The following is a 27,579-nucleotide window of genomic DNA, read 5'->3' as shown; positions in this document are numbered from 1 at the left end:
AACCACAGCAACTAAACAGCATGATCGCCGGTGAAAAAAACATAGCAAAACTTGAAGGGAAAAATGACCTAAATGAGACAATGCAATATGTTTTGTTTTGGCAAAAAGGACTATTGTGTGAAGGTGGCATAAAGATGTGTCACAGAATGAGAAATAATCAAACTTTTTGTTTCTGTCTTTTTTTTAGATTTGGATATTGGCTACACATTCAGTTCTCTGAAGACAATTTATACCAGTACAGTACCTTCACTCATCTCTGAAGACAGTTGAACATGCATTATTACGCACTTCCTACAAAAAAGCAACAAGCTCAATAAATGTGATCGACAGTGCCACTATTTTTAAACAATATGCCCATCATAATTTAAGGTTCACATTTCACACCCTCAAAAGGTATAAGAGACTGCAGATTATTCACACAAAGCACAAAGGCAAAGAATTGGGCACTTTCCACCTGTTTTACAAATAGTTTCTCAGCACTGACGTGAGGTAGAACCAACAATGGCCGACCGCCGCCAAAACAACATATACCACCAAAGTGATGACAGCTATGGGACTTACGGAGAAGGTAATGGAAGTGATCATGATGGATATGGTTACCAGGCGGATTACCCTCCTCAGGAAGAGGATGCTGCTAGTGATGTAACTGAGGGCCACGATGAAGAAGAGCAGATGTATGAAGGAGAATATCAAGGTATACCCCATCCCGATGAGGTGAAGGCTGCACAGAGAGCTGCAAGGTGAGATAGCTCTAGAATGCATTAAGACACAATGTTATCTAGATATTATACAAAATAGTGACTAGTGACTTTTTTTCTAATAATCTATATCTAACCATATTACTATTTCTGAGAATGTGTGTGTGCGTTAGTGTGTTTGTCCATTAACATCGGATAAAATATAGAGACAACACCGTACATCCGAAATGAATGCGGTTTGAACAAACAACTGCAAATGTACAGCTCTAAGATGTTACCATGCTCGATTTTTGAATTTGGGTCCCAGTTTTTCAAAAAATCGATTTTCTGTGACGGGAAGAAACAGTAAGCGTTCATCAATTGCATCGCAGATGTGCCCAAGAGACAGTTGCACTAACCTCTTACTGTGGTAAATCCGACTATGGCAAAACTAATTTAAAAACATTCCAGCAAGTTAGGACCTAAGAAAATCAATGTCAATATTTAGAAATGACAAGCCCGCTGACATTTAACATAGGCGCCTTTTGCCGCCCTCTCAACAAAAGCCACTGGCGAGCGGTAAGGCGCGAAAGCATCTGATTGGTCAGTTTTGCTTCATTTCAAACTTTTCAGCGAAATTTTATTGTTTGCCTCAAGATGTTAACTCTGTTATTTGCAAATGTACGGCTCTAGGATGTTACCATGCTCGATTTTTGAATTTGGGCCCCCAATTTAAAAAAAAAAAAGATTTTTCTAACTGGGAGTCACATTTTTAAGGTCAAAAACTGCAAATTTGGGCTCATTTTTTTGGTACATGCGACACTTTTAGACAAAAATGTCTTTGTTTATTTAAAGTAGAGGCACCATGAGAAACTGGCGCCACGGCAGCTTCGAAAGTGGAGAGGCTTTGTCGCCCAAGCAGGTGGGGCCGGCAAAGCCGGGCCTTCCTTCTTGTGGTTAGATATGACCATATCAGCATTTAGCATAAATGTAATCTAGACAGACGTATTGCATATTGATGGTTTTCTGTTTTATTAATATTGCATACATGGGCCAGGAGAGAAATGTATAGTTCAAGTTTTTAGTCAGGTCAGAATTAGATTCCTTTTTATAATATACTTCTATGTCAACTTTCATGTAATCATATACATGGAGAATCGTAATATAAGTCTTATTTTTACATGTACATACATCTATCCACTATCTGGACCATTTGCAAAATGAGGGGTACAGATAAGGGGTGTACATGTAGTTAAGTTGTCATAACATAATTAGGGCAATTGAAATTGCATGTTTTTGGGGGGATATCAGAGGAAACAGGAGTACTGCGATCGAAGCCTCATTCCCATAACTCTGAGGCCGACACGCTAACCACTCCTCCACCAGACCGATTGTAATCTATCCATTTAGGAGTAGGGAATAATTCAACTTGAATAATTATTTATTTCCTTCACAATCTCAGGGCTAAATCACGAGCTGGTGGTGCACTCTCTGAACTGGAAGAGTTATCGGAACAGTATGAGGACATCATGGAAGATTGTGGCCATGGAAAGTTCCAGTGGACACTTTTCATGGTGTTGGGGTTGGCTCTAATGGCTGATGGGGTCGAATGTTTTGTGGTTGCCTTCGTTTTGCCCTCAGCTGAAAAGGATCTGTGCCTGTCCAATGCAGAGAAAGGGATGCTGGGTAAGTCCATTAACTCTCTGAATATTTTCCGGGTGTTTTATTGTTTTCTTTATTCACTCTCCATTCTGCTGCATTTTGATTTGATTGAAAGTATATTTCCATCAAAATCTAAAACATTCACACACTTTTATACAAAACCCAGTTGCGAAAATTGCCTGGTTAGTAAGTTAAAATGTAATGATGAATGTGCAGATAAACGGGGTACATATGTTTATGTGACCTGTCTGCTAGTTTCCTTTAGGCTTGAAGGATGTCTTGCGCAACACTCCCAAAGTAGGATGTGCGATCCTTTCATTTTATATTTATTTATTTCATCATACATATCTGTCTCTTTCAATTAGCCCATCGGGCTCTCTTACCAATTTCTTATGTGTGGAGCTGACAGCCATACCTAACAGAAACGAGCTGTAACAGCTGCTCATTAAGTGATAAATTGATCATGGACAAAGTAGCTTCTATAAATTTAATTTAATGTACATTTTTCAATCTCCATAACTTATAAGGAGACCATTTGTGTCAGGAGTGGCCCTTTTGGCCCTCCTGGGTTGCCGTCGACACGTACCGGCTGTAGCCAATCCATTGATTACTTTCGGTTCCTGTATTTAAGTAAGCGACGCGTCATCACACGTCGCCGGATCGTTCTCTATCGTTCACTGTCGATGACCACCATTGACTGTTGTTAGCGGTAGCTAGCGGTCGTTATGCTGTTGCCATTCTGTTGCCTCTGTCCGTATGCGCGCCGCATGCGGCCACGTTTGTTTTCCACGTTTTGGTTGATGCATTAAAGGACTCGTTATCACGCTAATGCCTCGTCCTCTCCTGCCTCCTGCATTTGGGTCGACCTACTTCCACGGTCGCGTCACACGACGCGGCGCGACCGTAACAGATACCCCCGATCGCGCTGCGACGACCCAGCGACGCAGCGTGATCATAACAGAACGATCCGGCCATAATGGACCCAGCGGGAGGCTACCCACGCTCGCGCCGACGCGCTCGTCGACGCCAGCCTCCCTCGCCACCTTTGGAATGCCAAGTCTTTGTCCGTTGGGACACGGACTTTTCTGAAGGTGAGGACGACCAGGGGCTAATAGACTTATATGCTGGATATTGGGACTCCGACCTTTCTGAAGAGGAGGACGGCCAGCGGCTAAGTGAGTTGGATGCTGGAGATTCGGTCTGGGACGGCTATTTTCTTAGCCGATACGGAATCCGATACGCTCCAACTAAAGACGCTGAACGTTACGCCCCACTGGAGAAGGATCGCATTTTCCCCTCCGACTACTCAGACATGGATTACCCCGCCCAGCATCTGCCAGGTCCGCGGGCCATCTACACAGGACCACCGCGTGGCGGCCGGCGGGGGGGCTCCGGTAGGAGTTTCGAACACCGCCCGTCTTGTTTTTTTGGGGAGGCGCAGCAGCGAAGTCTTTCACCTGGTTGGCTGGCCAGCTACGATGGGCCACCACGTGGTGGCCGGCATGCTGTGACGCCCTCCCGGAGGCGGCGGCGAGCGCCACGTCGCAGGGAGAAGCAGAGGGAGGGCCTGGATGCTCGAGCCCCGGACCAAGCTCCTCGGCCGACCACGCCGCTCCCAGCTCCTCGGCCGACCACGCCGCTCCCAGCTCCGCGGCCGACCACGCCGCTCCCGGCTCCTCGGCCGACCACGCCGCTCCCGGCTCCGCGGCCGACCACGCCGCTCCCGGCTCCGCGGCCGACCACGCCGCTCCCGGCTCCGCGGCCGACCACGCCGCTCCCGGCTCCGCGGCCGACCACGCCGCTCCCGGCTCCGCGGCCGACCACGCCGCTCCCGGCTCCGCGGCCGACCACGCCGCTCCCGGCTCCGCGGCCGACCACGCCGCTCCCGGCTCCGCGGCCGACCACGCCGCTCCCGGCTCCGCGGCCGACCACGCCGCTCCCGGCTCCGCGGCCGACCACGCCGCTCCCGGCTCCGCGGCCGACCACGCCGCTCCCAGCTCCGCGGCCGACCACGCCGCTCCCAGCTCCGCGGCCGACCACGCCGCTCCCAGCTCCGCGGCCGACCACGCCGCTCCCAGCTCCGCGGCCGACCACGCCGCTCCCAGCTCCGCGGCCGACCACGCCGCTCCCAGCTCCGCGGCCGACCACGCCGCTCCCAGCTCCGCGGCCGACCACGCCGCTCCCAGCTCCGCGGCCGACCACGCCGCTCCCAGCTCCGCAGATTCCCGTGCCCAAGCCACGCACAATACTCCCATTGCCACCGGGGCCGCCAGTCGCACCCGTGCCGAAGCCACGAACCAGGCTTCCGGTCCCGGCGGGTCTGCCGAGCTCCGTTCTGCCGAGCTCCGTTCTGCCGAGCTCCGTTCTGCCGAGCTCCGTTCTGCCGAGCTCCGTTCTGCCGAGCTCCGTTCTGCCGAGCTCCGTTCTGCCGAGCTCCGTTCTGCCGAGCTCCGTTCTGCCGAGCTCCGTTCTGCCGAGCTCCGTTCTGCCGAGCTCCGTTCTGCCGAGCTCCGTTCTGCCGAGCTCCGTTCTGCCGAGTTCCAGTATGCCAAGTCCCAGACTGATAAATTACATCCTTGCCGGTTTCGGCCGGCCCGGTTTCCGCCTCACCCCGGCTGATTTCCTCGAGCCCAGCCCTCTCCCGCCCAGCTCTCTCCCGCCCAGCCCTCTCCCGCCCAGCCCTCTCCCGCCCAGCCCTCTCCCGCCCTGCTCTCTCCCGCCCTGCTCTCTCCCGCCCTGCTCTCTCCCGCCCTGCTCTCTCCCGCCCTGCTCTCTCCCGCCCTGCTCTCTCCCGCCCTGCTCTCTCCCGCCCTGCTCTCTCCCGCCCTGCTCTCTCCCGCCCAGCTCTTGCCCGCCCGGAAGTGGCGGCGACGCGCCGGGGCCCCTGGACGAGGGGTTCGGCGAAGGCAAGAGCGACTCTCTGGCGCCCCTGGACGAGGGGGCCGGCGAGGGAGAGAGGGACTCTCCGGCGCCCCTGGACGAGGGGGCCGGCGAGGGAGAGAGGGACTCTCCGGCGCCCCTGGACGAGGGGGCCGGCGAGGGAGAGAGGGACTCTCCAGCGCCCCTGGACGAGGGGGCCGGCGAGGGAGAGAGGGACTCTCCGGCGCCCCTGGACGAGGGGGCCGGCGAGGGAGAGAGGGACTCTCCGGCGCCCCTGGACGAGGGGGCCGGCGAGGGAGAGAGGGACTCTCCGGCGCCCCTGGACGAGGGGGCCGGCGAGGGAGAGAGGGACTCTCCGGCGCCCCTGGACGAGGGGGCCGGCGAGGGAGAGAGGGACTCTCCGGCGCCCCTGGACGAGGGGGCCGGCGAGGGAGAGAGGGACTCTCCGGCGCCCCTGGACGAGGGGGCCGGCGAGGGAGAGAGGGACTCTCCGGCGCCCCTGGACGAGGGGGCCGGCGAGGGAGAGAGGGACTCTCCGGTGCCCCTGGACGAGGGGGCCGGCGAGGGAGAGAGGGACTCTCCGGCGCCCCTGGACGAGGGGGCCGGCGAGGGAGAGAGGGACTCTCCGGCGCCCCTGGACGAGGGGGCCGGCGAGGGAGAGAGGGACCCTCCGGTGCCCCTGGACGAGGGGGCCGGCGAGGGCGAGAGGGACCCTCCGGCGCCCCTGGACGAGGGGGCCGGCGACGGCGAGAGGGACCCTCCGGCGCCCCTGGACGAGGGGGCCGGCGACGGCGAGAGTGACCCTCCGGTGCCCCTGGACGAGGGGGCCGGCGACGGTGAGAGTGACCCTCCTGCCCTCCCGACCGAGGGGGCAGGCGACCCCCCGAACAGCCAGGGTAAGGTACCCGACGACCATGCTAAAGTTCCGTTGTCTGTTAAGGGCAGGGGGCTTGGCCAGCACCTAAAGCACCAGCGGGGAGGCCCGCTGGACCGGCTGCTCCCACTCCTCTCCAGGCGCCGAGGTCTGCTGGAGAGGCCTCTCCTACGTCTCGTCATCGGCCGGCGCGGACACCCGCCGGACCGACCCTGCCCACGCCTCGTCATCGGCCGGCGCGGACGGCCGCCGGACCGACCATGCCCACGCCTCGTCATCGGCCGGCGCGGACGCCCGCCGGACCGACCATGCCCACGCCTCGTCATCGGCCGGCGCGGACGGCCGCCGGACCGACCATGCCCACGCCTCGTCACCGGCCGGCGCGGACGCCCGCCGGACCGACCACGTCTTCGCCTCGTCTCTGGCCGGCGCGGACGCCCGCCGAACCGGCCACTCTCCCATTGCTTCACGGGCTGGCGCGGACGCCCGCCGGACCGGCCAACCTCTCGTTGCTTCACGGGCTGGCGCGGACGCCCCCCGGACCAAGTGTACAGTTCCCGCCCGCCCTCCCTGGCTGCTTTTCCGCTTTTCATGGACATTTGGCTTTGGGGCGTCTGGAATCCGTCCCTTAGGGGGGAGGTACTGTCAGGAGTGGCCCTTTTGGCCCTCCTGGGTTGCCGTCGACACGTACCGGCTGTAGCCAATCCATTGATTACTTTCGGTTCCTGTATTTAAGTAAGCGACGCGTCATCACACGTCGCCGGATCGTTCTCTATCGTTCACTGTCGATGACCACCATTGACTGTTGTTAGCGGTAGCTAGCGGTCGTTATGCTGTTGCCATTCTGTTGCCTCTGTCCGTATGCGCGCCGCATGCGGCCACGTTTGTTTTCCACGTTTTGGTTGATGCATTAAAGGACTCGTTATCACGCTAATGCCTCGTCCTCTCCAGCCTCCTGCATTTGGGTCGACCTACTTCCACGGTCGCGTCACACGACGCGGCGCGACCGTAACAGATACCCCCGATCGCGCTGCGACGACCCTGGGACGCAGCGTGATCATAACAATTTGTATCCAGGTCCTACTGTGAATAAGATCACAGCAGAGCTGAAAAACACAAATTTTCTCTCAAAGGCAATGATGAAAATCAAATCATGAATTGTTAGATTAAGCATCATGTTATTAATAGAAATAACAAATGTACAAACAGGTAACTAAGCTCTTCATTAAAAAAACAGTAAATATCAAAATCAAAAGCCTTTATTATCATCATACACAGCTGCGTATAACGAAATTGGTGACTGGAGAGCAAAGAGCCGCTGCACCCGTGCGCGCCGCCATCTTGGATCGAAGCTCTCTCTTACTATTCTTTCTCATCATTATTATTATACATTGTTTTTCTAATTATTGGGGAAAAAAATCATAACACTAGTTATATCATTCCCTCACAGAATAAATTTCATATTCTGTGACCTTTCACCAACCAACTGTGGCACACCAGGAGTGTCCAATATTTAAAGACAACAATCAAGACTAACATTCAGCAGAAAATTATTGAGAAGCACTGATGTAATGTATGAGGTCTGGGAGGTCGAAACAACCTATTTATTTTTAGCATTTTGTAAATGGCCAAAACAGATGTGGAGCAGTTACATTAGCGTTAGTTACAGAGCTCATATGATCTGCATTTTAGTTATCCAATCAATATCATCACTAAAGTACATGAGTCAATTTCCCGAATACGGGATGAATAAAGTTATCTAATCTAATCTTATCTAATGATGAACTGAATAAAATATATTGCTGTTGCTGTATCGTGTCTTTTGTTGTTAAAGTTGTTAGGTTTAAACACCAGACATTTGTATCACCAATCTGAAAGAAGGAAATCACAGAGAATTTAGTCAACTTTTAGTGAAAGTACCTACTTGAATGTTAGACTTTTGCAGAACTGTGGGAAGAGGAATAAGAAAAATGAATAGTGGTAAAATGCAGACAGGGAGACAGATTTAGAGTGTGTGAATGAATACCCAAGCAGTGGACAGGAGAAGGGAAAGGGAGGAGTGACATTAAGAATTATGGGTGGAGGATAGAAAGTGCTGCAGTGCAGACATTGCGAACCATTTAATATTTTTTAAACCAGTCAAGCCACTTACACTTTCCTTTGTATGTTCTTATGTATTTTCATATACAGGACTCGGTCCCAAAATCTTGATATGCAGTAAAAAAAGGGATCAAAATGTATATTAATGAATAGTCACACCCAGAACTCCCCCCTGTTGTATAGCCATCTGCACACTTGTAGTGTGTTCCATTTAGCATTATATAACAAATGGATGGAGGGAAATATTTACATGCGATCTTTGAGTCATTGAAGGAAATTTTGAGATCTCCTTCACATGAGACAAGTGCCCCGCTTGACCCAGTTATCAACCTTGAGATCACAGTTTATTTGTGCAAGAAGGAATCTAGGATCGCTCTATCAGCCAGACTTGCACCACTTTCATTAGCAACCCTAGCTGATGCAACATATCTTCTATGGACCGTGGTTTTCATCAATTACTCCTAATCCATGGGTTAGCAAATATGCAGTCCAAAGATTGGTTGATGGAATTTGTCTTCACACGAATGCGGCATGCTTAACCAAAAATGGTGCAGAGGTGAATTTCAAAATAGTCATTAAAGGTAGACAGGCGATAATTATAGAACGGCAGAGTGAGGTATAAAAAGACAGAGATACAGGTGGCCAGGTGGTCTCATGCTCACATTTCATATACATATTCTATATACTTTTTGTGTCAAAGTGGCTATTGGATAAATGAAAAAAAGACATTTTCTTTCATTTCTTATTCAATTGTACAGGGCTTCAAAAGGAGGTGATGAGACGGTTATGCAAATTAGCAACACCATTTAACTATTTTCATTTGGTTTCAATTCGAAAGCAAAATGGGAAGAAGCTGGTAATTTGCAAAACCACTAGCAACAGGAAATACTGACAAAAAAAGTCAACCTTCCCTTCGTTCATTTGTGTGGGTTTTCTCTGTGTACTCTGGTTCCCTCTCACATTCCAAAACATGCATGGTAGGCAGATTGGACACTTTAAATTGCCCCTAGGTATGAGTGTGAGCATGATTGCGATTGCCTGGCCACCGATTCAGGGTGTCCTCCGCCTTTGTCCCGAAGTCAGCTGGGATAGGCTCCAGCACCCACCGTGACCCTAGTGAGGATAAAGTGGTTCAGAAAATGTATGAATGAACGGATTTTGTCTACAATAACGTGATTAAGAATTATGACAAGGAAGTTGTGTTAATAATCACTATTAATGTGTTTAATTGTTGCACACTACCCCTAATATGCACTATATTCTCTATATAGTATCTAATAGATAAATAGGGTGGCACAGCTCAGTGATTGTCATTCCCAAACCCAACCCCGGGGTTGCAGGTTCAATTACCCGCCCTGGTGACCTTGTGTCTGAACCCAATATTGCTCCTGATGGTGTGTCATCAGTAGGCGAATAACGAGATAGTGACAAAGTATTTTGAGTGCCGGGAAGGTGGAAAGGTGATATTCAAGTATAAATCAATTTACAATTACTATTTATGTACAGTAATACTACATACCTTGTAAAATACTTAGCTCAGATCTGTGGTAAATGTTTCGTCATAAATTAGGTATCGTCTTAAATGACATGTTGCTACAAAGTGTAATGACTGCCTCTGGTGTGCAGCGAAGTAGAACCCAAGATGCGGGAGACAGGAAAAGGCAACAGAAGTCCTCGTGAACAACTTAGGACTTTTAATGGAAAATAGGTATACAAAAACTGGGACAGTTACCAAAATAACAACTAAATGGGGAAGGCACACACCGAATGAAGAGGCATCAGTACTCACAAAATCCCGTACAGGCAAGCACAAAATAGAAGACACTTGGTCATACTTCCACGCCACAAAACACTCGTTTAAATACACAGACAGGCGCTGAGTACAAAATACACTCAACTGGGTACAAGAGGAAAAGGAAGTCCGTAGGGACACAAGGGGCAAAACGCACACAACAATCACCCAGACAGCATACACAAGGAAAACACACACAAACACACCTCCACCCAAAACCCTAACAAAACGTGACACAAAGTAATTAAAGGTATAATCTATCTGTTCTTCTCTGCAGGTCTGATTGTCTTCCTGAGTATGATGGTGGGAGCATTCATATGGGGCTGTCTTGCTGACAAAGTTGGCCGCCGACGCTGCTTAGTTGTGGCGTTAGCTATAGACTGTACCTTTGTCTCCCTGTCCTCCTTGGCACAGAGCTATGGCTTCTTCCTCTTCTTCAGGCTCCTCTCAGGCATCGGGTAACTCACGCATCTAACTTTCTTAACCGCCTATCGTCACAAGGGTTCACACCTGAATCGGTGGCCAACCAATCACAGGGCACGAGGAGACAGACAACCATCCACGCTTACACTCATAACAAGGGGCAATTTAGAGTGTTCAACCAGCCTACTCTGCATGTTTTTGGGATGTGGGAAGGAACCCATGCAAGCCCGGGAAGCTGTCATTATGTGACTAATTTTGTTCAACAAATCAACAGTCTGCTTAAAAGCTACCAAAAGAAAATGCACAATTTTAAAAAGCTATTAAAGAAAAGTGTGCCAAAAGTTTTTGGACACAATAAAAAAGTAAAATAACACTCAATAAAAATGAGAATAGTTCGTATTTGCCGCTTTTAACTGATGTGTGTACACGTCCGCCGGTGCACTTACCAATGGAAGCAAGTCTCGATAGGTATGAAATAATTTTAGAACATGGGTTGTTAAACTAAAGGCTGAATTTTTCTGTAATTTCCATCCATAACACCTTTACTCATTAGACATGTGCCATCTGAATTCAAGCATGATGGAAGGTACACAGTAGACGGGTTGCCACCCGGTCTCAGATTATGATATGTCGGCCTCAGAGTCCTGGGACACTAGATGGGTCCTCGCTGTGTGGAGTTCCAAGTTCTCCCCGGGATTGCGTGGGTTTTCCCCTTTGTCCATAAAACATGCATGGTAGGCTGGTTGAACACTCTAGGTATGAGTGTGAGTGTCAATGGTTGTCCGTCTTCTTATGCCCCGATGTGATTGGCTGGCCACCAATTCAGGGTGTTCAAAATCAAATCAAAACCCTTTATTGTCATCATACACAGCTGCGTATAACGAAATTGGTGATGCTACTTCACAAAGTGCCTTTTCCCAGTAAAAAAAACATAAATAGTAATATAAAAGTATAAAAAGTCACATCCCGGCTAGGAAAATTCTAAAATATTGCACAGTCTAAGATATTGCACATTGTTATTGCACACCCCGAAGTTATTGCACAAAAGGGATTGTGTGTCGTGCTAACGCAAGTTCAGAGTCCTGATGGCTGTGGGAAAAAAACTGTCCTTAAGTCTATTTGTCCGTGCTTTGTGAGACCTGTAGCGTCTGACAGAGGGCAGCAGCTGGAACAGGTTGTAACCAGGGTGGTATTGGTCCCTGACAATGTTCCTGGCCCCGACTGGTGACCATAGTTAGCTGGGATAGGCTCCAGAACCATCCACGGCCCTTGTGAGGATAAGCGTTTCGGAAAATGAATGAGTGTATTAATACCGTATTGTTTGATATTTCTACTCTAAGTATTTTTTTGTACGTTCACTCTTTAAGCACGGGCGGCCCGGTGGTGCGTGTGGTTAGCGCGTCGGCTTCACAGGTCTCAGCTCATGTCCATCTGAGTGGAGTTTGCATGTTCTCTCCGGGTACTCCGGTTTCCTCCCACATTCCAAAAAACATGCATGGTAGGCTGATTGGACACTCTAAATTGTTCCTAGGTATGAGTGTGGGTGTGCATGGTTGTCGATCTCCTTGTGCCCTGCAATCGGCTGGCCACTGATTCAGGGTGTCCCTCGCCTCTGGCCCGGAGACAGCTGGGATTGGCTCCAGCACCCCATGCGACCCTAATGAAGACAAAGATGAGATGAGACTCTTTATGCACCTATACAAAACAAGCTGAAAGAGCACCGTACTACTTTGGCCATCAAATTCACCTCCAGTAGGACGTTTCGCACAAGTAGGACATTTTAACAGAGCACCTGATCAATAACAGATATAGAACAGTTGTATGAAGTTAGATTTTTAGCAAGAGGCCTTTTTTTCTAAGGCAATGATATCCAACCATTGCTGCAACAATCAAAATTTTGCAATAATAATACATGCAAAATAATAATATATTTTCTTTAGTTAGGATTTAACTGAATGAGTGGCTTTTGTTGTGTTGAAAATTCCCTTTGCTAACATTTTATGTCTTCCTAACGCCATGAACATGTTATAATTCATGTACAGCTGGCTGTATGCAGTCTGGTGTTTTATTGCTGGGACAAAGCACAACGGCTAAGCTCAGAATAATACAACTCCACTGGGATTTGCGCGCTTAGAAATCAGGTCACGGCATAACACAAATATATCCATCCACAATAAACCTGCACCAGATCAAAAAATGTCTCTTCGGCGTAGGTTGTCAGCCATGTCCTGTGTCATTGAATATGTGTAATAACCATGTCATAAGCGTGTAATACCGCCATGTGGTAGTACGAATGTGCAGTTTGGCACTAAATATAGAACTGCTTGAGGTGATACATGAGTACTTTTTAATACATAAACTGTTCAAGACGTTTTCGGTTCTTGTGTTTAGCTTTTGCAGACTGACTTTTGGGTGTTTATTTTTGTTTTTCACTGAAATTCTGTTATGTTCAGACTACTTCTCTAGTATTACTACCATTTCATCCATTTATTTTCTCAAAACTGTGGCTGAGAGTTGAATTACCCCCTGGAATGCTTACAAATACATACTTATATTTTATGACAGGTTTTGGAATAGAAGTCACCATTACGCATTAACACCAGACGATCCAACAAGAACTCACCAATACACAGGGTTTAAATATACAGACTTGGGTTGATGAGGCAATGAGAAACACATCAGTGGCATGAGAAGCAGTGAGCAGGAGAGACACCAGGGGCGGGGAAACAGCAAATGAACTCAATGGGTAATCACAAGGACAGGTCACACAGGGGAAAAAGCCCAAACATCAAACTCCCAACAAAACCTGAAAGAAACCATACCTAAGAGTAACAGATCATTGAGAAAATCATTCATTAACTCATTTTCAAAACTGCTTATCCTCATGTGGTTCACATGGCTGTGGCCAATCCCAGCTGACTGTGGGCAGCCAATCACAGGTCATACATAGACAAATGATCACACTCACAAACAACACTGAGAAGAATTTGTAGTATTTAATTAACTTACCAGAATACCTGGAGAAACCCCATATATGCAACTAAGCTATTACTCATCATACTGCTAGAGATAATCTTTTTTTTAATTGTTATTCTTTTATATTAATATCAAACTAAAGGACCGAATATACACCTGTTTAATCCAAACAATACTAACGAAAATATGAAAGTGAAAAGTGCTACAACAAAAATAAAAATTTGGGCATGGTGATGTAAAGATTCCTGTACCTGCGTAAGTTTTCTCTGGGTAGTCCAGTTTCTTCCCTTATCCTAAAAACACGTTGATTGACTACTCCAAATTGTCCGTGAGTATGAATGTGTGCATTAATGGTTGTGTCTATATTGAAGACTCCAAATTTTCCTTAGTTGTGATTGGAAGTATGAGGGGATAGGCTCCAGCACCCCCAAAATCCTTGTCTGTATAAGAAGTTCAGAAGATGAAAAAGTGAACGAATGAACATATGCAATATGTATGGATTTTAGTCTTTGTCATTTAATGACTGATAGGGACAGGTCATTATAATTTATTTTTTTCCCATTATTTGTAATCACAATTTGTTTCTATGACATTGTATTCATATTTCTATGAACTAGTTACGTGACAATTCTGGTTGAAAGCAAACGTCTCTTATAAATACAGTCTCTGTTTTTCCAGTATCGGTGGCACAGTTCCTATAGTCTACTCGTACTTCTCTGAGTTCCTCCAGATGGACAAACGAGGAGAGCATCTGTCCTGGTTGTGTATGTTCTGGATGATTGGTGGGATTTATGCATCTTTCACGGCCTGGGGAATTATTCCCAGATATGGTGGGATCCTAATATTTCCATAAAATTGTATATCACATCCAATTTATTGTATCACTTTAAGATTAATTTTGAGTTTGCGGTTTGTCTTTAGGTTGGGGTTTCAGCATGGGCACTGAGTTCCAGTTCCACAGTTGGAGGTTATTTGTCCTGGTTGCAGCTCTTCCTGCTATTGCTGCACTGATCGGATTAACATTCATGCCTGAAAGTCCTCGCTTCTTGCTTGAGGTGAGACTGCATCAACATTTGGGATTTATGCACAATGTGGTTGTCTTTACATTCATGTTGGTATTTAGTGTTTTTTTTTAACATTCATTTATTATCCAGCAATGCAATTTTCATGACAAATCACAAGAAATATATAATTAATTGACATTTATTCTGTCTTTCTTGTATTGATTCACAAACAATGAACATTTTATTGTGCATATATATAGTTTATACTATATGGTTAGTGCCTCACAGCTCTGGGGTCCTGGGTTCAAGTCCAGGTCGGTCCACCTGTGTGGAGTTTGCATGTTCAGTGTGAGTTTCCTCCGGGTACTCCGGTTTCATCCCACATTCCAAAAACATGCATGGTAGACTGATTGGAAAAAATTGCCCCTAGGTATGGGTGTGAGTGTGCATGGTTGTCCGTCTCCTTGTGCCCTGCGATCGGCTGCCCACCGATTTAGGGTATCCCCCTCCACCACCCCCCGTGACCCTAAGGTGGATAAAGTGGTTCAGAAAATGAGATGATTATATATATAGTCACGAAGCTGATTTTGTTTCTTGAGCAGAATGCCAAGCATGATGAAGCATGGATGATTCTAAAGCAGGTCCATGACACCAATTGGAGAGCCAAAGGACAGCCAGAAAAAGTCTTCACTGTGAGTACATGTTATACACAATACCCAGAATACTTTACTCAAAATCAATTTTAAAGATCCCACACTGAAAATATGATCTCTGTGTAGATATTCATTTTTTTGCAGCAACATGGTAACAAATTGCTGGTTTTAAGCAAAGAGATAGAAAGCATATAGTACAACCAGTTTCCACAAATTGTAAATAAAACCTCAATGGTCCCAATGGGTCCTGATCTGGCATGAACCCAGAGCACTACGGCATGACCTTTCGTGTCTACTGGAGGTTTGAGTTCAAGCCGTTAACCTGTGGGATGCAAATTACTGTTCATTTCATAGTCACCAGTTATTAACTACTCTGCATTATTTCCCAGTCTCCACACCATCAAGAACATATTTTTAATATTCTGCTCACTTGACATAAGAATGTTCACTGGTGTAAAAGAATAAACATATTTTAACTATTACTGTCGCGTATTATAGATCTACATTCATTAGGTACCTAGTGTTATGCATTTGAAATCTTTAAATCTGGCCTAAAAACACTATTTTTTACTTAAGCATGTTCGTAACTACTATTACTGTTCAAATACACAGTAATATATCAAGTGCTTCTTATCAATTGATTTGCCTCTCTATAGCTATTTCTTACTTTAATTGTTTTTAACTGACGGTGCAGTGGTTCTTCCGCCTGACTTTGGTGCGGGCAGTCTGGGTTCGATTCCCACTCGGTGGCAGTGAGAGTGGTTGTCTGTCTCTGTGTGCCCTACGACTGGATGGCGACCAGTGTAGGGTGTAGTCTGCCTTTTGCCCAAAGACAGTTGGGTTGGGCTCCAGCAACCCCACAACCCTTTCGAGGATGGGTGGTAAGGATGATGAAAGACTGAATGAATGAATGAATAAACTGTGTCATCTGACCTTTCTGCAAAATAAAGCATTTTAATTATGTTTTTTAAAAAATGGGTCTGGAGGAGTGGGCGGCCCGGTGGAGCGAGTGGTTAGGGCATCGGCCTCGCAGCTCTGGGATCCTGGGTTCAAGTCCAGGTCACCTCCACCTGTGTGGAGTTTGCATGTTCTCCACGGGTCTGCGTGGGTACTCCGGTTTCCTCCCACATTCCAAAAACAAGCATGGGTGATTGGACACTTTAAATTGCCCCTAAGTATGAGTGTGACTGTGCATGGTTGTCCGTCTCCTTGTGCCTTGTGATTGACTGGCCACAGATCCAGGGTGTCCCCTGCCTCTTGCCTGGAATCAGCTAATATAAGCTCCAGCCCCCCCTGCAACCCCAATGATGATAAAGCGGTTCAGAAAATGAGACAGAGAGGGGGTACTGCAGGAATAATAATAATGAAACTGAATCCTTTTTAGTGGAAAAATTGTATCAGGCTATGAACACGCTCAGGATTACTTTAGGTATGATCACATTTAAATGTAATTTGCCACAGAAATGTGGCAAAGAAGAAAAGATGTACGACTTCAAAAATATGCTTAGGAATTTGTGGTAACTGGTATCGCCTTGAATTTAAGTGGCATTACTATCTGCAATGACTAAAATATATTAATGATCAGATAAGTATACACGTTTCCTTTGATCCTATTTAGGTGACCCATATTAAGGCTCCAAAAACAGCTGAGGATGAGTTAATTGAAATTCAAAGTGCTACAGGAACAGTTGTACAACGCTGGCTTGTCCGCTCACTCACACTCTGTAAACTGGTATGTACATCACACTTTATGCATCTCATCTGCATATACTTTAATATTTGACATAGGGTAGTGATTGAAATGCCCTTTGTATGTTTGTCTTGTAAAGTTCAGATTGGATTAGAACTTTATTTCACCCCGTATTCGGGAAATTTCCTTGGTTGCAGTAGCAAGCACAGACACAGAAGACAGTGTAGACCTAGGTATAAAACTGGAGTTGCACAAATTAATTTCATAGTCTATTCATTCCTTTAAAATAGAATGAAAAATTAACAATAACTCTTTCACATGGTTTGATTAAGCTTTGGTTGACGTCCATCCTTAGTATAATAATGTCATTAGCATGACAAGAGCATGTAAGTTTTACTTGGATCCAAAATTGGTGGTGAGCAATTTCGGAGCTATTGTTATACGATTTTATTGATTCATCTCTCACCACGAAGACTGACATAAGCAGAAAATAAAATTGGGCAGATAAATGGAACGTTAGAAAAAAAGAAACTTTTTAAAAATGATTTTTGATAAGTATTTGTGCTTTGGGCCCAGGTGTTAAAGAATGTGGCATCTCTCTTTTCTGCTGAGCTGAGGTTTGCAACACTCTTCATGGCCATTATTTGGTTCTGCATGGCTTTCAGGTTTGCTTCCAATGTGCCCACAATTATTGTATTTTAAGAAGCAATTCACACCCATTTTTTTCTTGTTTCTTTTCTTTTGTCACAGCTATTACGGCCTATCTGTGTGGTTCCCCGACATGATCAAGCACCTCCAAAATGAAGAGTATGAATCAAGAGTAAAAGTAAGCAGTTTCATTGAAGTAATAAGTAGGACATACAATAGAAGATATTTTTATTAGGTACCAAAGTATTTTTTTAGGGTGTACTGACTGTGAAATGAGAATTTTGTCCCCAGACTTGTAAACCACACATGGCCAATTTCATTGTGTAACAATGATAAAGCAGTTCATGAATATTTCTATCTGGCCTACAATCTTGTTGTCTTCAGGTATTCCATAGAGAGAAAGTGGACAACTTCCATTTCAACTTTTCTTTAGAAAACCAAGTCCATAAAGAAGGGGAATACATCCATGACAAGTAGGTGCTACTCACTTTCTCCACAGTCCTAATCAGTGATTGTACGGAAAAAAAATCAAAACGACATGTGTATTTATGTGTTCTTGATAAACTCTCTTCTAAGTTGAAGAGCATTGTGCAACATTTTTTACAAGATTCAAGGGTTAAGGCATTAGATATCATTATTACATTTATTGTCACCACAAAGCGCATGTTGTGCTGCATATGAATCATTAGGTATAATGTATGATTAATCATTTTGCCTTTGCACATACTAATGACCAAAAGCTCAAAATGTGCAGCTAATAAATCTCAGGAGGTTTGCATAAGCATCACTTGATTGATTCTGACTCTTTGTGCAGTGTATTTAAAATAGGTCAATAAACTGTGGATTAATGCAACAGAGCCTTATTGAACAACCACTGATCCAAAAAATATTTTCTGGTAAGCCTTAGTGTTTTAAACCCTGTGTTAAATTGAAGAGAAAGCAACAAAAATAGTGGTGTATAGGAAAGGACTGCATAATAGTAAATTAATAATTCAGTCATCAAATAATAAATAAAAATATGAGGTTAAACGAAGACCTGGTGCAGTTGAATAACTCTCTTAGCTGCTGATATTTGTGAGTCATATGTGTTTCAGTTACAGTTTGCACGAATGTGTTGCACGGTAAAACCTTCAAGCATTCATTCATTCATTTTTCTCCTGGACCGCTTATGCTCACAAGGGTCACGGGGGTGCTGGAGCCTATCCAAGCTAACTACCCGGCACTAGGCAAGGAACACCCTGCCATTCGCAGGGTACAAAGATTAACTGAAATTTGTGGTTCTGTTGCTGATGCTTTAATTAAAACTCTTAATTAGTAATAAAATATAGTACATGGGTAAATATTAGTGTGACTCACTGTATAGAAAAGAATATATTGAACAACATAGTATATGTGTATTTGATATTTTGCACTTGAGTTCTTTTTATAGGCTAAATGCCTTTAACTTCATGACACCATTTCTTGTAATAGGACACTTTGTCTGTTACTTCCATGGGTGACATAGTAACCCCAAAAAATTGTGTTGTCTGAGTCTGGCATAAGAATGTTTAGCAATTCAAGTAGATTGTACCCATCTTGTCTACTTGGAATTGAAATGTCATCATATCGGGTGAATCCTTGTAATATAGGTTTCATACTTGGCTGCTCTTGAGATTATAAATATAGCGCCAAGCTGGAGAAGGGTAAAAATACTATTCCTAATGAATGTGAAATCACAGCGTTATGTTGAAAGGTGCAAAGACATTTTATGCCCTGCTAACGTTAATTAAACAAAACATAAAGTCCTGGCCTTATATTTATTTTTAATCATGTTCAACTTCGCTTATCCTTGTCAGGGTCGTGGGGTGCTGGAGCCTATCCTGCCTGACTTAGGGCAAAAGGTGGACTACACCTTAAAGTGATCGCCAGTCAGTCGTATGGCACACAGAGACAGAAAACCATTCGCATTCATAATTTGCATGCCTTAATTTGGTTAATTAAATGTTCTAATCTGTGCCAAAACATCTGCATAAACTGATAAATTGAGTGCTGCATCTCTGATTTATTGCAAGAAAATATTTTTCCTTTGTCTCAGCTCACGTGCTTTTCTTGAATAGACACAAAATCAGTAATCAATTCAATTCTTTAGGCTTTACATCACTAAATGTCAGTCATTTTCTTCAATATGTAAACACAAACTGCATACTATCATACATTTCTAAATTCAAACATTAGTTTTTTTTGGATGCTGTTACTTGTAAATCATATTTACGTTATTATATTTAATGAAATATTTTTTTGGTATACAGTATGTGTCAGCTCCTACTACTGTATATTACCTGACTTCTATGCTATTGCATAATTAAAAGTGACAGAATGGGACTTCTCATTAATACAATAACAAGTTTTCCACTTGAAATATGATACTGCCATGAAGCTCAACATGTATGCATACATGTAAGCACTGTATGGCATTCATGTCAACACATTCGACAAAACTTGTTTGCATAGCAGTACAACCCAGCTAGGATTGACTGCTATGTATTACTGGGGCCATTCTGCATATTTTGCAATACACCAGCAATAGAAGTCCAAGTCCATGTTTCCTTTGTCTATTGTCTCTGTGTTCCATCCCATAATCATAGGTTCATCAAAATAGAACTGAAGTCTGTGAAGTTTGAGGACTCTTTGTTTGAAGACTGTCTCTTTGAGGATATCAAGTCCACTGACACAGTGTTTGAGAACTGCACCATACGAAACACAGTCTTCATTCATACAGGTAGGTTCAGGTGATGAAGCACATGTTGGTGCGGTTCAGTGGTTTGACTGGCATGTTTACTCAGTGGTATGGTTCAAGTTAGTAAAAAGAAATCATCCATTGGGGTGGCGACGCTAGGTGTGACGGAAAACAGTCGTCAAAAAAGCAATAGTACAGTACTTATAAAATGAGTTGGTTCCAGAAGAAAAAGATACACAGTCATACCTCGACATATGAGTCCCCCGACATACGAGCAATTTGAGATATGAGAAAAATTTCGGGCAAATATTTATCTTGAGACACGAGACAAATTTTGATATACGAGCATACAGCGGACGCGAGAGGGTGCTCATAAGAACATAATGGGCACTGTCTTTCTGGTCGCAACTCCCTCGCGTAATGTCTCTACGAGCACTGGGCGGAGCGTTGCATTTTTCCGTGTTTTTTTCCCCGTTAGTCAGTGCGAATGGCGGAGCTTGTTCGCTAATACGAGAGGAGTACTACTTCCCGGGCAAGTTGGCAAGTGGTCGTGTGTTATCCTATTGTGAGGACATTTGTGTGCATCATATTTTGAAGGGAAGATGAAAGCAAACAACCCATGATAGGTTGCATCTAAAAGTCAGGGAGGAGGCGGGGCAAATAAAGCCAACCCGGGAGAAGAAAGGTATCAAAATTTAAAACAAAATTAGAAGTTTAGTGTAAGGTTAGATTGGATACAACTTATTTTTGAGTGTGTCTGCATCGTAATCCAAGTTGATTTAAATTTGTTTATGTTATGTTACGAGCGCGATGCCTTGCAAAAAGTCCTCCTATCTCTGTCCCTCTCTCTCTCCCCTCCGCGAAATCCGTCTAATTTTAGTACTATTAAACACATTTCAGTACTATTAAACCACTAGTTATTTGTTACTTTGTTAATAGATGGCGAATTAGAACAAATAAAAATGTTTTTCTAATCCAATATCCTGTTTTTAGTGGGTTTTTTCAGATGGTTGGAACGAATTAATTTGTTTTTAGTTCAGTCCTATGGGAAATGTTCATTCGAGTTACGAGTAAATCGACATTAGAGCTCAGTCCCGGAACTAATTAGGCTCGTATCTCGAGGTATCACTGTAATAAAAAAAATGCAGAAACTAGAGGGGTGTATGTATTCACTAATGTGAGATACTCTATAGCAGTGGTTCTTAACCTGGGTTCGATCAAACCCGAGGGGTTCGGTGAGTTGGTCTCAGGGGTTCGGTGGAGCCTCTGCCACGGAGGTCAAGACGCATCAACTCATCATGTCTATTCGTGATAACATGCCCCGCTTGACCATCACTGGCTGCAGAGGATCACGTGACATTGCTTGGCCAATCAGTGCTGCGAGGAATTTATATATCTTGAATTTGAAAAAAATCTTTTTATTTTACACCAAAATAGCGTTCGGTGAATGCGCATATGAAACTGCTAGGGTTCGGTATCTCCAACAAGGTTAAGCTCTACTGCTCTATAGATATAAATAAAATTGGATATGTATGAGAGGATTCTGCAGAATGAACACACACGTAAATCTTACACATTAGATTTTGATTTTTTTTTTTATTAGAACTTTATTCCATCCCGTATTCGAGAAATTTCTGGGTTGCAGGAGCAAGACAGACACAAGACATTGTAGACCTAGGTAAAAAACTGGAGCCACACACAGGAAGTCCACAAGGTGGGGACCTTCTGCAGACTGAGACTGAGGTTACCGCACAGTCCCTCGGTAGTCTGGAGGTTTTAAAGGTCACTGTTTAGCAAAACAAATGACAGGGAGGGGGGTGAGGTAACGGCAGCTGAAGGCGCGGAACACACTTGTGTTTTCGTGATACCAAATATGAAACGATCAGGTTAAGAAAATGATGCACAAAGTTGACAGACATGCCACAAATGTATCAAAACTGAAATCTGTCGAAGGCACCATATTTATTGTGCTTCTGTAAACACATGGCGATGTGTGACATCTTTTTTCCACATCCGTCTTAACTTAACCTAACTGAAGAGTTTATTTCGCCTATGACTCACATTTGTTGTTGCAATATGAACAGTTAGACAAAAAAATCGTGAAGAACAAAATTAAAAATGGACATCACACACTACAATGTAAATAGAGCCTTAGATTCATACTCTTGGGAGTTACTTCATAAAGGAAAACATGTAGTGTGGATTCAAAACTGTATATGACTTGTAAAGCCAGTGGAGGATACCCACAATTTATTCTCTTTCACTTCCTGAAGCTGTTCCAACAAAAAGGGACAACACCTGGAAACTCATTTATCTACGATGCTCTTTGCTGTCTATATAGATCTAAAGGAGAAGTTCATTGACTGTAAAATGGAAAACAACACCTTTGAACATGACAAACGTGGCTGCCACTTGGACAGTGGTGAAGAGAATGATGTACTCGTATATCTGGTCAGTTTTCTTGGAAGTTTGGCCGTGTTGCCTGGCAACATCATCTCCGCCCTTTTCATGGAGAAGATTGGCAGAGTCAAAATTATAGGTGATGTGTATTTCACTTTGTTTCTGGTTTTTATCGTATTGCATTGTTGTACCTTGTAGATTCAGTGAAATTTGATATTCTGTTGACAAAGTTGAAATGTCTTATGCTTTAAGCTTTTAAAAAAATATATTTATTTAATGGACAGACAACACGTATCAACTGCATCACAGCAGAAATTATCTTGTTAATTAAACTGACAAGACAGATTTTCATTTTCTAGAAGAGGATTTTTTTAGAAGTGGTTACCCTTAATCCGGACAGACATTTTATCTAACCGAATCAAATGCTAATATACCAAATTACCATTCCTTTCTTGTGATGTCTGTAATATTCATTGTCCCATGGCCTTTTTTTCCGGGTCCATTAGTATTTATTTTGCAGGGTTAATTAATGTTACAAAAATGGCTGTGTTTGTAAGTGATATTATTTTTTTCCCATTCAAAAGATAAGAAAAAAAGCCTATCCTTAAAGCCTTATGTGTGTTGTAAAAGTATTCATACTTTTTTCAGCAATGGAATTTCCTTTTTTAATTGGCCTCCTCCTCAGGTGGCTCCATGCTGGTCTCAGCAGGATGCACCTTCTTCCTCTTTTTAAGCTTCAGCCAGTCGGCAATTATCGCTCTGCAGTGTCTCTTCTGTGGCGTCAGTGTGGCTGCATGGAACGGTATCGAGGTGGTGACAGTAGAGCTGTATCCTGCTTCTAAAAGGTACATCCAAAACGGTTGTTCTACACGCGCTATTACGTCATTTGAGATGAGCGTATACATTAATGCCAACATAAATTTATGTGTGAATGTATTGCATGAGTTGCAGCTTATTTATATTTATGTTTAATGCCTTCTCTAAGATGAGATACAAATAATGAATGATATCATTCAATTTTCTGATTTTATCATCATCGAATAAAACCTGTTTAAACCAGGGGTTTCAAACATACGGCATACGGGCCGGAACCGGGCCGGAACCGGGCCGCAAGGAGGTTTGATCAGGTCCACAGGATCATTTGAAAGTGAAAAAATGTACAAGACATTAATTTTTGTAATGCTAGAGGTGCACTGTTTTACGCTATCTGCTGCTTGTTATGACGTTGTTTCTACCCTGATTTCTACCTGCCCGCTACACCCTCCTTCGCAAAAATGATAGTGTAGAATTTTCCAAGAAAAATGGACCACGTCCTATTTATTTACTGAAACCCCCAGTAAACAGCAGTCAACTTTCATCCGAAACCGAGAAGTCAGTGAAGCTGCTCTAAAAGCCAGCGACCTAATTGCCAGTGAAATAGCATTAGAATCAAATCCATATTCCGACGTTTTTTTTCTTCATTTCATTTTCTGAACCGCTTTATCCTCACTAGGATCGTGGGGGGTGCTGGAGCCTATCCCAGCTGATTCCAGGCCAGAGGCAGGGGACACCCTGAATCGGTGGCCAGCCAATCGCAGGGAATGAGGAGACGTACAACTCTCACACATTCCCAGGCACAATTTAAAGTGTCCAATAAGCATACCATGCATGTCTTTGGAATGTGGGACGAAACTGAAGTACATCCGGAGAAAACCCACGCATGCAAACTCCACACAGGTCGACCGACCTGGATTTTGAACCCAGGACCGCCGCTGTGAGGCCGACGCGCTAACGACTCAGCTGCGGGGCCACCCTCGTATTCTAACGGTGACTTTGTTAAAAGATGCATGATGAAGGCAGAACTTGTATGTCCCGAGAACCGACAAGCTTTTGCTAATATTAGCCAGACAAGGAACATTAGAGCAGAGAGGATTTCGGAACTATGGACAGATTTTGACAGCCAATAGAAACACAGAGTCATGTCATTTATTGCATGACATCATGGATATGGCACAACTGGCCATATTTATTCGTGGAGTTGATGAGACATTGACTGTTACTGAAGAGTTTGTTGAGTTGGTGCCTTTGATGGACACCACAACAGCCGAGGACATTTTCGGGTCTGTCGTTGCTGCACTGGACAGAGTTGGAGTGGACTGGTCCCACACTGTCAGCATGGCGACAGACGGCGCACTATCCATGATCGGATAGAAAGCAGGTGTCCTTACAAAGTTCAGAGAGAAAGTAAAAGTCCTTAATGGAGGAGATTGTTTCTGGACATTTCACTGTATTTTGCACCAGGAGGCATTGGATTGTAAGTCCTTGAAAATGGACCACGTCATGGAGGTGGTTTTTCTCACTGTAAATCTCATCCGATCCAGAGGTCTAAACCATCGTCAGTGTGACACCCTTCTTAGCGACAGCAACATTACACACAGCCTGCCATACCACACTGAAGTGAGATGATTAACCTGAGGCAATTCTTTGATCTACGTGAGGAAATCAGACAGTACATGGAGAAAAAAGAAAACCGGTGGCGAAATTACAATCCCAGGAATGGCTACGGGACCTTGCATTGTTGGTAGATATTACTGAACACTTGAACAGTCTGAACAAAATGTTGCAAGGCCAGAAAACAGTTTTTTGACAAAATACATGCATTTAAGTTGAAGCTGACTTTGTGGGAAACGCAAGTGGCGACCCTGCTCATTTCCCCTGTCTGAGACACATGATGCGGATGTGAAACGGTCCAAACACAAAATTGCAGGATTACTGTGGGAGTTTGAAAAACAATTTCAGGAATTTGGTGAACTTGAGACAGAATTTTCAGTTTTTCGCTCACCTTAAGCTTACCTTAAACCTTCTGATCTGCCGGCTGACAAAGTTTCAAGAACAAAAACAAGTCCAGACAAGACTAATGTCTTTAAATTGCTGCCTTGTATTTTATTTTTGCAGATACTGTTTGCATTAAAAGAATACAGCTTGTCTTACCTCTTTCTTTCTCCATACTTTTATGGATGTCTAATGGATAACCTGACACTATTTTAAGATTATAAAAAATCTGCTTGCATTTGTCTGTATTCCAGGGCAACTGCATTTGGCGTCCTGAATGCTTTCTGTAAACTTGCAGCAGTTCTTGGCAGCTCAATCTTTGCCAGTTTTGTGGGCATTACCAAAGCCATCCCCATCTTGCTGTCCTTCGCTGCATTGGTCTGTGGCGGTATGGTTGCCCTCAGATTGCCTGATACGCGGGAGAAAATTCTCCAGTAAAGACAACGTTTAAGACATCCTGAATTTGCTAAATGGTGAAGTCTTTGCAGCACTGATTGACTTTCACTGCACTTTTCTTTCCAAAGCCGGAATGGAAACAACTAACACTTATCAAATATAAAATGCCATGTTTTGATGTTTACTTATTATGTTGACAATGTGTTTTGAGAGCGTGATAAGCCTGTGTTCAGATAAGATATATTGAGTTTGTTTCAAAGATCAGGCATGGAGATAGCGTGCAAAGAATATTCCTCTACAATTACATCTAATTGATTGTCTTTTATATATATATATATATATATATATATATATATATATATATATATATATATATATATATATATATATATATATATATATATATATATATATATATATATATATATATATATATATATATATATATATATATATATATATATATACAATCAATTAGATGTAATTGTTGAGGAATATTCTTCTATATATATGGCGGCGTGGTATCCCGTTATCCTCACTAGGGTCATGAGGGGTGCTGGAGCCTATCCCAGCTGACTTTGGGCCAGAGACGGGGGACAATGTGAATCGGTGGCCAGCCAATCGCAGGGCACGAGGAGCCAGACAGCCACTCACTCTCACAATCATACCTAGGGGCAATTTAGAGTGTCTAATCAGCCTACCATGCATGTCTTTGGAATGAGAGAGGAAACCGGAGTACCCAGAGAAAACCCACTTAGGGCAACATGCAAATTTCACACAGGTGGACCGACCTGGATTTGAACCCAGGATCCCAGAGCTATGATGCCGACGTGCTAACCACTCAACCCGCCGGGCCGTCATCTCTAATTGTTTCAATAAAAAATAGCAGATCTATCTTTATAAAGGTAGAACATTTAATAGAACTGTATTTGAGAAGTCCCTAACATATTTGTGTCTAAATTATCAAGAGGGTCACTGATTTCTGTTTGCAGGCATGTGGTTATTGTATTCCGAGAAGTTTCTTCAGTTAATGAACACATAAACACACGAGAACACTACGTATGTGAAGGAGTAAAGTGTTGGATTTTTTTTTCTCAGGAATTTGGTGTTTACATAAACTGTCATTATTGTAAGTGGTTTTGTGCCACAATTGGTTGTGTAAGTGACTAACTGCATGTTTGTCTAATGATAGCTCTTGTTTAAGTCTGTCAACATGTGTACCTTTAAAAATGTTTTCATCTGGCATATGTGTATTCGAAATCATGATTTCTCAGTGTATGACTTACATCTTATCTTCCATTTACTCAGCTTTTTTCCAAAGAAAAAGAACAGCTAGTTTAAAGATCTCTTTTGGGGTTTAAAAAAATAATGTATCATGTTATTTAATGTCTCTGATAATCGGATCTAGTTAAATGTTGGTGAACATCCTGTACATTAGCTTTAAAAAACCATGCAAGTAATACTGCAGTTGGTTTAAAATCTTCATTACGCAGCTTTGCATATTGAATTAAGTTAATATATATTCCGTATTCGGGAAATTTCCTTGGTTGCAGTAGCAAGACAGACACACAAGACATTGTAGACCTAGATAAAAAAAAAATATATATGTATATATATAAGATATAAATATAAAATATATAATAATATTTTATATTTTATATTTATATATATATAATATTATATATATATATAAAATATATATATATAAATATAACATAAAATATTTTTATCTAGGTCTACATATATATATATATATATATATATATATATATATATAATATTATATTATATATATAAATATAATATTTTTTTTATCTAGGTCTACAATGTCTTGTGTGTCTGTCTGCAAGCAAGGAAATTTCCCGAATACGGGATGA

At 43.7% G+C, this 27,579-nt stretch overlaps 1 protein-coding gene across 1 annotated transcript in view; it reads left to right on the top strand.

Moving 5' to 3' along the window:
• The window catches only part of LOC144071684 (synaptic vesicle glycoprotein 2B-like), a 34,898-nt gene extending 8,877 nt beyond the window's left edge, over positions 1 to 26,021 (top strand). Inside the window, exons 2-15 of the mRNA XM_077597000.1 lie at positions 188 to 740; positions 2,140 to 2,363; positions 10,263 to 10,443; positions 14,063 to 14,214; positions 14,306 to 14,439; positions 14,991 to 15,080; positions 16,660 to 16,773; positions 17,308 to 17,396; positions 17,482 to 17,557; positions 17,764 to 17,852; positions 20,004 to 20,137; positions 22,437 to 22,634; positions 23,181 to 23,340; positions 25,561 to 26,021. Coding sequence (XP_077453126.1) covers positions 502 to 740; positions 2,140 to 2,363; positions 10,263 to 10,443; positions 14,063 to 14,214; positions 14,306 to 14,439; positions 14,991 to 15,080; positions 16,660 to 16,773; positions 17,308 to 17,396; positions 17,482 to 17,557; positions 17,764 to 17,852; positions 20,004 to 20,137; positions 22,437 to 22,634; positions 23,181 to 23,340; positions 25,561 to 25,744 — 2,064 coding nt within the window. The 5' untranslated portion in view covers positions 188 to 501 and the 3' untranslated portion in view covers positions 25,745 to 26,021. The remainder of the gene's footprint in view (positions 1 to 187; positions 741 to 2,139; positions 2,364 to 10,262; positions 10,444 to 14,062; positions 14,215 to 14,305; positions 14,440 to 14,990; positions 15,081 to 16,659; positions 16,774 to 17,307; positions 17,397 to 17,481; positions 17,558 to 17,763; positions 17,853 to 20,003; positions 20,138 to 22,436; positions 22,635 to 23,180; positions 23,341 to 25,560) is intronic.
• The last annotated feature ends 1,558 nt before the right edge of the window (positions 26,022 to 27,579 follow it).

This window comes from Stigmatopora argus, chromosome 3 (assembly GCF_051989625.1).
Source record: "Stigmatopora argus isolate UIUO_Sarg chromosome 3, RoL_Sarg_1.0, whole genome shotgun sequence".
NCBI classification, from domain to species: Eukaryota; Metazoa; Chordata; class Actinopteri; order Syngnathiformes; family Syngnathidae; genus Stigmatopora; species Stigmatopora argus.
Note: the sequence above shows the minus strand (reverse complement) of the source record. Positions and strands in the feature narration are given on the sequence as shown.